At 50.3% G+C, this 13225-nt stretch overlaps 2 protein-coding genes across 2 annotated transcripts in view; one reads left to right on the top strand and one right to left on the bottom strand.

Annotated features, from left to right (window-relative positions):
- The window catches only part of SH2D6 (SH2 domain containing 6), a 178981-nt gene that overhangs the window by 106174 nt on the left and 59582 nt on the right, over positions 1-13225 (bottom strand). The window lies entirely within an intron of this gene.
- The window catches only part of LOC138674298 (uncharacterized), a 44643-nt gene continuing 32282 nt past the window's right edge, over positions 865-13225 (top strand). Inside the window, exon 1 of the mRNA XM_069762161.1 lies at positions 865-1465. Within this exon, the coding sequence (XP_069618262.1) occupies positions 1351-1465 (115 nt within the window). The 5' untranslated portion in view covers positions 865-1350. The remainder of the gene's footprint in view (positions 1466-13225) is intronic.

The following is a 13225-nucleotide window of genomic DNA, read 5'->3' as shown; positions in this document are numbered from 1 at the left end:
GGTTCTTCAAAGTTGCCACCTTTTGCTTTGATGACTGCTTTGCACACTCTTGACATTTTCTTGATGAGCTTCAAGAGGTAGTCACCGGGAATAGTTTTCACTGCACAGGTGTGCCCTGTCAGGTTTAGTAAGTGGGATTTCTTGCCTTATAAATGGGGCTGGGACCATCAGTTGTGTTGTGCACAAGTCTGGTGCATACACAGCTGATAGTCCTACTGAATAGACTGTTAGAATTTGTATTATGGCAAGAAAAAAGCAGCTAAGTAAAGAAAAAGGAGTGGCCATCATTACTTTAAGAAATGAAGGTCAGTCAGTCTGAAAAATTGGGAAAACTTTGAAGTGTCCCCAATTGCAGTGGCAAAAACCATCAAGCGCTACAAAGAAACTGGCTCACATGAGGACCGCCCCAGGAAAGGAAGACCAAGAGTCACTTCTGCTTCTGAGGATAAGTTTATCCGAGTCACCAGCCTCAGAAATCGCAGGTTAACAGCAGCTCAGATTAGAGACCAGGTCAAATGCCACACAGAGTTCTAGCAGCAGACACATCTCTACAACAACTATTAAGAGGAGACTTTGTGCAGCAGGCCTTCATGGTAAAATAGCTGCTAGGAAACCACTGCTAAGGACAGGCAACAAGCAGAAGAGACTTGTTTGGGCTAAAGAACACAAGGAATGGACATTAGACCAGTGGAATTCTGTGCTTTGGTCTGATGAGTCCAAGTTTGAGATCTTTGGTTCCAACCACCGTGTCTTTGTGCGACACAGAAAAGGTGAACGGATGGACTCTACGTGCCTGGTTCCCACCATAAAGCATGGAGGAGGATATTATCGGTGCCCAGGTATCCACATAAATAGTCCCCCAGAAAAAGAAAAAGAGAACAAAAATCAATTAAATATTACTAGAAATTAAACGGTGTGCCTCAGTCCACCGCATATTGCCTGTATCTATATAATACATAAAGTGCAATGTGCTAAAGGCCAACAGCCGGCAAAGCATGTGCACAAACCATTTTAAACAAGTGCTATGTGCTCCAAGAACAGGGGAGTAGTGATTATACGTCTTTTAATGTTATATACCCACAGCAGACAAAAACATGTGCTCAAAAATCCATAAAGTGCTATGTGCTGAGGGGGCATAAATAATAATGGGTGTATACCCTTAAGGGCAGCTGGGTCCTGTAATCGCGTACCCCGACACGTTTCGGAAGATTACCTTCAGAATTGGGGTATCAGGTGCAGTAATAGGGACACATACGACAGCAGCGGCTCAGTATTGGGGTATCAGCAGGATGAGGAGTTTGTGCAGGTTGGGAATAGATGGTGATGGCGCTGGAATGTGAGAAGTGAAATATGTCTTTGTTGTTTTCTCTGCAGACGAGTTGTAGCTGGAAGAGGTTGTCATGTCGGTCTGGGCCAGATGGAAAAGATGGGAAAAGTGACGATTCCATCATAAAGAACGTCAATGGTAAGTCAATATCTAGAACTGTGCTGTGATCTCTTATATGCTCTGTAGGGCTGGTATCTACCACTGACCATTTGGCGGTAATATCCTTGTTGGTCGTTATATAGAGATTATCTTCAGTAACAGCGCGGTCATCTGCTGAGGTTCTCCTCCACTATTAGGGGGAGCCATCGAGTTGTAAACAAGGTTACCTGGTTAGGGGCCCACTCAGAAGCTTCGCCCCCCCCGGACCAAAACCCTAGCTACGCCTCTGTACAGTATACATCTGTATGTACCTGCTCCTGTCCCCGCTGTCTGTATATATATATATACTAGATTGTGGCCCAATTCTAACGCATCGGGTATTCTAGAATATGCATGTCCCCGTAGTATATGGACAATGATGATTCCAGAATTCGCGGCAGACTGTGTCCGTCGCTGATTGGTTGAGGCAACCTTTATGGCATCATCTTCGCCATGGCAACCATTATGACATCATCGTCGCTGTGCCCGTCTCTGATTGGTCGAGGCCTGGCGGCCTCGACCAATCAGAGAAGCGGGATGTCTACGTCCTTTATGACATCATCGTCGCTGTGCCCATCGCTGATTGGTTGAGGCCTGGCGGCCTCGACCAATCAGAGACGCGGGATTTCTACGTCGATACTGTGCCCGTCGCTGATTGGTCGAGGCCTGGCGGCCTCGACCAATCAGAGACGTGGGATTTCCAGGACAGACAGACAGACAGAAAGACAGACAGACAGACAGACGGAAAAACCCTTAGGCAATTATATATATAGATACTAGCTGAAGAGCCTGGCGTTGCCTGGGCATAGTAAATATCTGTGGTTAGTTATAGCACTTCACTTCTCTTATTTTCCCATCACGCCTCTCATTTTCCCAATCACATCTTTCATTTTCCCCCTCACATCTCTCATTTTCTCCCTCACTCCTCTCATTCTCCCCCTAACACTTGTCATTTCAACCTCACATCTGTCATTTTCTGATCACTCAACTATTTTTCCTCACTCCTCTCATTTTGCACTCACACCTTTTCATTTTCACCTCACACCTCTCATTTTCACCTCATCACCTCAGTATATACATGTTTGTCATCTCCCTTATATATAGTATACATCTGTATGTCATCTCCTGTATATAGTATATACCTGTATGTCATCTCCCCTGTATATAGTATATACCTGCTGTGTGTCATCTCCCCTATATATAGTATATACCTGAATGTCATCTCCTTCTATATATAGTATATACCTGTATGTCATCTCCTCCTGTATATAGTATATATCTGTGTGTCATCTCCCCTATATATAGTAAATACCTGTATGTCATCTCCTCCTATATATAGTATATACCTGTATGTCCTCTCTTCCTATATACAGTATATACCTGTATGTCATCTCCTTCTATATATAGTATATACCTGTATGTCATCTCCTCTTGTATATAGTATATACCTGTGTGTCATCTCCCCTGTATATAGTATATATCTGTGTGTCATCTCCTCCTGTATATAGTATATACCTGCATGTCATCTTCTATATATAGCATATAACTGTATGTCATCTCCTCCTGTATATAGTATATACCTGTAGGTCATCTGCTCCTGTATATAGTATATACCTGTGTGTCATCTCCTCCTGTATATAGTATATGCCTGTATGTCATCTCCTCCAGTATATGTACCTGTATGTCATCTCCTCCTCTATATAGTATATACCTGTGTGTCATCTCTCCTGTATATAGTATATATCTGTGTGTCATCTCCCCTGTATATAGTATATACCTGTGTGTCATCTCCTCCTGTATTAGACCTTGTTCACACGTTATTTGCTCAGTATTTTTACCTCAGTATTTGTAAGCTAAATTGGCAGCCTGATAAATCCCCAGCCAACAGGAAGCCCTCCCCCTGGCAGTATATATTAGCTCACACATACACATAATAGACAGGTCATGTGACTGACAGCTGCCGTATTTCCTATATGGTACATTTGTTGTAGTTTGTCTGCTTATTAATCAGATTTTTATTTTTGAAGGATAATACCAGACTTGTGTGTGTTTTAGGGCGAGTTTCGTTTGTCAAGTTGTGTGTGTTGAGTTGCGTGTGGCGACATGCATGTAGCGACTTATGTGAGATGAGTTTTGTGTGGCAACATGCGTGTAGCAACTTTCTGTGTGTCGAGTTGCATGTGACAGGTTAGTGTAGCAAGTTGTGTGCAGCAAGTTTTGCGCATGGCGAGTTTTGCGCGTGGCGAGTTTTATGTGTGTTGCCTTTTGAGTATGTGCAAGTTTTGTGTGAGGCAACTTTTGCATGTGTTGCAACTTTTGTGCATGTGGCAATTTTTCGGCGTGTGCAAGTTTTGCATGTGGCGAGTTTTCCATGAGGTCAGTTTTGCACTTGTGGCGAGTTTTGCAAGAGCCTAGTTTTTGCATGTGGCGAGTTCTGCGCGTGGCGAGTTTTGAGCGGCGACTTTTGTGTTTTGACTTTTATGTGGCGAGGTTGGTGTATTTGTGGTAAAATGTGTGCTGAGGGTAATATGTGTTCAAGCACGTGGTAGTGTGTGGCGCATTTTGTGTGTGTGTTCGTATCCCCGTGTGTGGTGAGTATCCCATGTCGGGGCCCCACCTTAGCAACTGTACGGTATATACTCTTTGGCACCATCGCTCTCATTCTTTAAGTCCCCCTTGTTCACATCTGGCAGCTGTCAATTTGCCTCCTACAGTTTTCCTTTCATTTTTTCCCATTATGTAGATAGGAGCAAAATTGTTTGGTGAATTGGAAAGCGCGGGGTTAAAATTTCACCTCCCAACATAGCCTATGACGCTCTCGGGGTCCAGACGTGTGACTGTGCAAAATTTTGTGGCTGTAGCTGCGACGCCTCCAACACTTTTCCTTTCACTTTTTCCCCATTATGTAGATAGGGGCAAAATTGTTTGGTGAATTGGAACGCGCGGGGTTAAAATTTCGCCTCACAACATAGCTTATGACGCTCTCGGGGTCCAGACGTGTGACTGTGCAAAATTTTGTGGCTGTAGCTGCAACGGTGCAGATGCCAATCCCGGACATACACACATACACACACACACACACACCCATACACACACACATTCAGCTTTATATATTATATATATATTAGTGCAGTAGATAGATATATCAGTGCAGTATATACCTGCTCCCGTCCCCGCTGTCTATATGTATATACACTGCTCAAAAAATAAAGGGAACACTTAAACAACAGAATATAACTCCAAGTAAATCAAACTTCTGTGAAACTGTCCACTTAGGAAGCAACACTGTTTGACAATCAATTTCACATGCTGTTGAGAAAACGGAAAAGACATCATGGAAATTATTTGCAATTATCAAGACACACAAAGGAGAGGTTCTGCAGGTGGGGACCACAGACCACATCTCAGTACCAATGCTTTCTGGATGATGTTTTGGTCACTTTTGTATGTTAGTTGTGCTTTCACACTCGTGGTAGCATGAGACGGACTCTACATAGTTACATAGTTATTAAGGTTGAAGGAAGACTATAAGTTCATCTAGTTCAACCCATAGCCTACAACCCACACAAGTCGCCCAGGTACTGCAGCTCATCCAGGATAGCACATCAATGCGAGCTGTCGCAAGAAGGTTTGCTGTGTCTGTCAGTGTAGTGTCCAGAGGCTGGATGCGCTACCAGAGACAGGCCAGTACACCAGGAGATATGGAGGGGGCCTTAGGGCAACAACCCAGCAGCAGGACTGTTACCTCAGCCTTTGTGCAAGGAGGAACAGGAGGAGCACTGCCAGAACCCTGCAAAATGACCTCCAGCAGGCCACAAATGTGCATGTGTCTGCACAAAGGGTTAGAAACCGACTCCATGAGGATGGTCTGAGTGCCAGACGTCCACAGACAGGGATTGTGCTCACAACCCAACACTGTGCAGGGCGCTTGGCATTTGCCACAGATTGGCAAATTCGCCACTGGTGCCCTGTGCTCTTCACAGATGAAAGCAGGTTCACACTGAGCACATGTGACAGACATGACAGAGTCTGGAGACACCGTGGAGAGTGATCTGCTGCCTGCAACATCCTTCAGCATGACCGGTTTGCAGTGGGTCAGTAATGGTGTGAGGTGGCATTTCTTTGGAGGGCCGCACAGTTCTCCATGTGCTTGCCAGAGGTAGCCTGACTGCCATTAGGTACCGAGATGAGATCCTCAGACCCCTTATGAGACCATAAGCTTTTGTAGTTTGCCCTGGGTTCCTCCTAATGCAGGACAATGCCAGACCTCATGTGGTTGGAGTGTGTCAGCAGTTGAAGGCAAGATGAAGGCATTGAAGCTATGGGCTGGCCCACCCATTCCCCAGACCTGAATCTGATTGAACACATATGGGACATCATGTCTCGCACCATCGCACCACAGACTGTCCAGGAGTTGGCGGATGCTTTAGTCCAGGTCTGGGAGATCCCTCAGGAGACAATCCGCCGCCTCTTCAGGAGCATGCCCAGGCATTGTAGGGAGGTCATACAGGCACGTGGAGGCCACACACACTACAGAGCATCATTTCCTTGTCTTGAGGCATTTCCACTGAAGTTGGATCAGCTTGTAACATCATTTTCCACTTTTATTTTGAGCATCATTCCAACTCCAGACCTCCGTGGGATATTAGTTGTGATTTACGTTGATAAGTTTTAGGTTCTATTGTTCTCAACGCATTCCACTATACAGGGCCCCCATCAGGGCATTACTGCCCTGACTGGCGTATGGGGCCTGGTGGGCAGAGGGGGCCACCATCACGCCCCGTCTCATCTGTTCACCGGGCCCCCCCTACAGGCACTGCGGCATGCTATATAGTTAACAGCCGCCAGCCAATCGGAGGCTGGAAGGTGACTTGAGCCGCAGCACGCACTTCGCCGGCGTCTGACATCATTGTCAGCCGCCGGCGAGTACGCTCTTCACCTGCGTGGAGGGAGTGAGCTTCGCCCGCTGCAGGAGCGCGACCAGGTAAGAACTCGTGTTTTTTTTTTTAGAGAGGCGATCCAGGGGGCCCCGGGCAGAATGCTGGACACACTGGGGCAGAATGCTGGACACACTGGGGCAGAGATGCTGGACATTGAGGGTAGAGATGCTGGACACACTGGGGCTGAAATGCTGGACACGCTGGGGCTGAAATGCTGGACACGCTGGGGCAGAAATGCTGGACATGCTGGGGCAGAAATGCTGGACATTGGGGGCAGAGATGCTGGACACACTGGGGCAGAGATGCTGGACACACTGGGGCAGAGATGCTGGACACACTGGGGCAGAGATGCTGGACACACTGGGGGCAGAGATGCTGGACACACTGGGGCAAAGATGCTGGACACACTGGGGGCAGAGATGCTGGACACACTGGGGCAGAAATGCTGGACACCCTGGGGGCAGAGATGCTGGACACCCTGGGGCAGAGATGCTGGACACACTGGGGCAGAGATGCTGGACACACTGGGGCAGAAATTCTGGACACACTGGGGGCAGAGATGCTGGACACCCTGGGGGCAGAGATGCTGGACACCCTGGGGGCAGAGATGCTGGACACCCTGGGGGCAGAGATGCTGGACACACTGGGGCCGAGATGCTGGACATGCTGGGGCAGAGATGCTGGGCACACTGTGGCAGAGATGCTGGGCACACTGGAGCAGAGATGCTGGACACACTGGGGCAGAAATTCTGGACACCCTGGGGGCAGAGATGCTGGACACCCTGGGGGCAGAGATGCTGGACACCCTGGGGGCAGAGATGCTGGACACCCTGGGGGCAGAGATGCTGGACACACTGGGGCAGAGATGCTGGACATGCTGGGGCAGAGATGCTGGACACACTGGGGCAGAAATGCTGGACACACTGGGGCAGAGATGCTGGACACACTGGGGCAGAAATGCTGGACACCCTGGGGGCAGAGATGCTGGACACCCTGGGGCAGAGATGCTGGACACACTGGGGCAGAGATGCTGGACACACTGGGGCAGAAATTCTGGACACCCTGGGGGCAGAGATGCTGGACACCCTGGGGGCAGAGATGCTGGACACCCTGGGGGCAGAGATGCTGGACACCCTGGGGGCAGAGATGCTGGACACACTGGGGCAGAGATGCTGGACATGCTGGGGCAGAGATGCTGGACACACTGGGGCAGAAATGCTGGACACACTGGGGCAGAGATGCTGGGCACACTGTGGCAGAGATGCTGGGCACACTGGAGCAGAGATGCTGGACACACTGGGGCAGAGATGCTGGACACACTGGGGCAGAGATGCTGGAAATTGGGGGCAGAGATGCTGGACATTGGAGGCAGAGATGCTGGACATTGGGAGCAGAGGTGCTGGACACACTGGGGCTGAAATGCTGGACACGCTGGGGCAGAAATGCTGGACATGCTGGGGCAGAAATGCTGGACATTGGGGGCAGAGATGCTGGACACACTGGGGCAGAGATGCTGGACACACTGGGGCAGAGATGCTGGACACACTGGGGCAGAGATGCTGGACACACTGGGGCAGAGATGCTGGACACATTGGAGGCAGAGATGCTGGACATTGGGAGCAGAGGTGCTGGACACACTGGGGCTGAAATGCTGGACACGCTGGGGCAGAAATGCTGGACATGCTGGGGCAGAAATGCTGGACATTGGGGGCAGAGATGCTGGACACACTGGGGCAGAGATGCTGGACACACTGGGGCTGAAATGCTGGACACGCTGGGGCTGAAATGCTGGACACGCTGGGGCAGAAATGCTGGACATGCTGGGGCAGAAATGCTGGACATTGGGGGCAGAGATGCTGGACACACTGGGGCAGAGATGCTGGACACACTGGGGCAGAGATGCTGGACACACTGGGGCAGAGATGCTGGACACACTGGGGCAGAGATGCTGGACACACTGGGGGCAGAGATGCTGGACACACTGGGGCAAAGATGCTGGACACACTGGGGGCAGAGATGCTGGACACACTGGGGCAGAAATGCTGGACACCCTGGGGGCAGAGATGCTGGACACCCTGGGGCAGAGATGCTGGACACACTGGGGCAGAGATGCTGGACACACTGGGGCAGAAATTCTGGACACCCTGGGGGCAGAGATGCTGGACACCCTGGGGGCAGAGATGCTGGACACCCTGGGGGCAGAGATGCTGGACACCCTGGGGGCAGAGATGCTGGACACACTGGGGCAGAGATGCTGGACATGCTGGGGCAGAGATGCTGGACACACTGGGGCAGAAATGCTGGACACACTGGGGCAGAGATGCTGGACACACTAGGGCAGAGATGCTGGGCACACTGTGGCAGAGATGCTGGGCACACTGGAGCAGAGATGCTGGACACACTGGGGCAGAGATGCTGGACACACTGGGGCAGAGATGCTGGAAATTGGGGGCAGAGATGCTGGACATTGGAGGCAGAGATGCTGGACATTGGGAGCAGAGGTGCTGGACATGCTGGGGCAGAGATGCTGGACACACTGGGGCAGAAATGCTGGACACACTGGGGCAGAGATGCTGGACACACTAGGGCAGAGATGCTGTGCACACTGTGGCAGAGATGCTGGGCACACTGGAGGAGAGATGCTGGACACACTGGGGCAGAGATGCTGGACACACTGGGGCAAAGATGCTGGACACACTGGGGCAGAGATGCTGGAAATTGGGGGCAGAGATGCTGGACATTGGAGGCAGAGATGCTGGACATTGGGAGCAGAGGTGCTGGACACACTGGGGCAGAGATGCTGAACATTGAGGGTAGAGATGCTGGACACAGTGGGGCAGAGATGCTGGAAACACTGGGGCAGAGATGCTGGGCACACTGGGACAGAGATGCTGAACACAATGGGGCAGAGATGCTGGACACTGGGGGCAGAATGCTGGACACTGGAGGCAGAATGCTGGAGATACTGGGGGCAGAAATGCTGGAGATACTGGGGGCAGAAATGCTGGAGACACTGGGGGCAGAATGGAGATATGGGCATGATTGGAGACACGGGGCAGAATGAAAGACATGGGGGCATGATTGGAGACACTGGGGGCAGGATTGGAGACACATCGTGCAGGATCATGGGGCAGGATGGATACGATGGAGACAGATGGGTTAGGATGGGAAGATCATATTGGGCAGGATGGGGAGATCATATGGGGCGATCATATGGGGCAGGATGGGGAGATCATATGGGGTAGAATGGATACTCATGAGGGCAGGATGCGAGAACATATGGCTGGAGCCAGGAATGAGACACACGGGGGCCAGGATTGGAGATATTGTTACCATAGGGGCTAATTAAGGGATATTATTACTGCAGTGGCGTATTTATTTTATTTTTTAAGTATACTGTTTTAAGGGGGGGGGGGCGGTTGTAATGAAACCTCCACCAGGGGGAGCTGGTGAGGGAAGAGAGGTTAAACATTAAGCGAAGTAACACAGAGCTCAGGCACAGGTGTCACAGGTTATGAGAGAAGTCAGACAAGAAAAAATCATACACAAAGATATCAGCACTGTACACAGGGGCAGTCAGAAGAATACTCAGGGACATGCAAGGAATCAGAGCCTACCGGGAACATGGTAACCAAATCGTGAGACGTAAGACAAAGTCGGGGTACAAGCAAAGTCAGAACCAGGAGGGTAATGTGGTATCAGAGACAGAAAGCAAGAGCCGAAGTCCAGGGAACAGATCCAGTCATACACGGGTACAGGCAGACAGAGACACAAGTGCAGCGCCCCAGAGACCTGGTCGTTGCAGTATGGCACTCTGCCGCTAAGGGGAGTAGCGGTACGTCTGATGGCACTAAGGAGTTCTCCTGACCAGGTATCACCAGAACACATTACACTTCACACTCCGGCCATTAGGGGGAGAAAAAGGCTTTATTTATTGGGCCATTCCTCACACTGGTAAAACTAGAGGCTGGGGAGTAAGTTAGTGACTCAGAAGCTGACTGGGTTGGATTCTGGCAACATCCCGTGGCAGGGGGTGTTGCAGGGAGAATGCACAGGTGGGCCCCTGTCGGGCGTGGGAACCTGGCAGGTGCCTAGCGAACAGAACAGAACGTAACGGAACCGTGCCTGCACACCCTGCGGCGGTATCCTAAGAAAGAGACACGAAGGGAAGGATATTGTGGAACCGTGTAAACAAGATCAAGCACAAAGGAGAGCCAGTAAGAGTCGTGCCGAGAGAGAGAGAGGCAACATCTTACTGAGGCGCGTAGTCGGTGGCCGGAACACCGTAGGAGTAACTGACTTCAGGCCTTACTTCAAACTCCGCTGGACAGTTAGTCATAGGTTGGCTGTCTACCTTACTACACCTACGAAGACATAGGGGGCAACATTGGGAGAGAGGCGTCTCTAGGGTCCCGGAAGACCTCCAAGCCTTCCCGTCATACGGGTGGCGTCCTAGCCATAGCATACCTGGGGGACGTTAGAAACTAGTAACATCTGGAACCAAAGAACGAGAGAGAGAGCTGTAGAGAACGAACGAGCGAGAACAGCAGTTGTGAGGACTATTCCGAATGCTCAGCAGTATAGGACTACAACACACAGGCGCTATTGGTAGGCAACGATTTCCATCTGTGAAGGAAACTCTGGATGTGCCCATCGGACCGGCTGGTCTCTGAGAGCCCTGTTAAACGTACTCTGGATAGAGGATCCTGAAGCCTTCAGTAAAGAGGTAAAGAGACTGCAACCTTGTGTCCTCATTATTGACTACCTCACACTATCACCATCCACCTTGCTGGGAAGCCCTGGGGACATACTTCACCTGTGGGAAGGTATACCATCCAGCTGCCATTCCATCACCCCAGTGGACCCCATAGCAGCGTCGGTCACCCTGACAGAACACCACAGGTGGCGTCATGAACCCCTGACAGACTGCTTAACTGCTTCCATTGGACGCCCCTTAGCAGGGTCGCGGACCGGGTCTAGCCACCGTGACAGCCTCAGAACCGAACCAGAGAGGCCCGGTACCGAAACGCGTGGCCCTGTGTCTGGGGGCGCTCCACAAGGATCACTGAAATCAGGATACAGGTCAAGGGCTAAAGCTGGGAAGCATGAACTATCACTAACAGTGGTAGGCAGGCTGTGAGGGACTGAAATAGCCCAGCTAGCTCAAGAATGAGGCTGATGAGATTAACCCCCGCATGACGAGTCTGAAAAGAGGAAAGATGAAAATAAACTCCGGACTGGACCATGACAGTATCTGTTATGAACTGGTGATTCAGAAACACAATGGATCTGGTGGTTAAGAGCACACAAAGTGACCTGATAGTTACTAATAACATAGGACGAGCTCTGAGACGTGGGAACTCTGCTGACCGCAATCCCTAATCCTATCACACCACACTAGAGGTAGCCGTGGAGCGCTCCTGACCAGACCTAGGCGCCTCGGGCACAGCCTGAGAAACTAGCTAGCCCTGAAGATAGAAAAATAAGCCTACCTTGCCTCAGAGAAATTCCCCAAAGGAAAAGGCAGCCCCCCACATATAATGACTGTGAGTAAAGATGAAAATACAAACACAGAGATTAAATAGATTTTAGCAAAGTGAGGCCCGACTTACTGAATAGACCGAGGATAGGAAAGATAGCTTTGCGGTCAGCACAAAAACCTACAAACAACCACGCAGAGGGCGCAAAAAGACCCTCCGCACCGACTAACGGTACGGAGGTGCTCCCTCTGCGTCCCAGAGCTTCCAGCAAGCAAGAAAAACCAATATAGCAAGCTGGACAGAAAAAATAGCAAACAAAAGTAACACAAGCAGAACTTAGCTTATGCAGGGCAGACAGGCCACAAGAACGATCCAGGAGAGAGCAAGACCAATACTGGAACATTGACTGGAGGCTAGGAACAAAGAACTAGGTGGAGTTAAATAGAGCAGCAGCTAACGACTTAACCTCGTCACCTGAGGAAGGAAACTCAGAAGCCGCAGCCCCACTCACATCCACCAGAGGAAGCTCATGGACAGAACCAGCCGAAGTACCACTCATGACCACAAGAGGGAGCTTGACCACAGAATTCACAACAGTACCCCCCCCTTGAGGAGGGGTCACCGAACCCTCACCAGAGCCCCCAGGCCGACCAGGATGAGCCAAATGAAAGGCACGAACCAGATCGGCAGCATGAACATCAGAGGCAAAGACCCAGGAATCTTCCTGACCATAACCCTTCCACTTAACCAGGTACTGGAGTTTCCGTCTCGAAATACGAGAATCCAAAATCTTCTCCACTATATACTCCAACTCCCCCTCAACCAAAACCGGGGCAGGAGGATCAACGGATGGGACCACAGGTTCCACGTATCTCCGCAACAATGATCTATGGAATACATTATGGATGGAAAAAGAAGCTGGAAGGGTCAAACGAAAAGACACAGGATTAAGAACCTCAGAAATCCTATACGGACCAATAAAACGAGGCTTAAACTTAGGAGAGGAAACTTTCATAGGAATATAACGAGACGACAACCAAACCAAATCCCCAACACGAAGTCGGGGACCCATACAGCGCCTGCGGTTAGCGAAACGTTGAGCCTTCTCCTGGGACAATGTCAAATTGTCCACTACATGAGTCCAAATCTGCTGCAACCTATCCACCACAGTATCCACACCAGGACAGTCCGAAGACTCAACCTGCCCTGAAGAGAAACGAGGATGGAAACCAGAATTGCAGAAAAACGGAGAAACCAAAGTAGCCGAGCTGGCTCGATTATTAAGGGCGAACTCAGCCAAAGGCAAAAAGGACACCCAATCATCCTGATCAGCAGAAACA

The sequence above is a fragment of the Ranitomeya imitator genome, chromosome 4 (assembly GCF_032444005.1).
Source record: "Ranitomeya imitator isolate aRanImi1 chromosome 4, aRanImi1.pri, whole genome shotgun sequence".
Classification (NCBI taxonomy): Eukaryota; Metazoa; Chordata; class Amphibia; order Anura; family Dendrobatidae; genus Ranitomeya; species Ranitomeya imitator.
The sequence above is the reverse complement of the archived record's forward strand: the minus strand, read 5'-3'. Positions and strand labels throughout refer to the sequence as shown.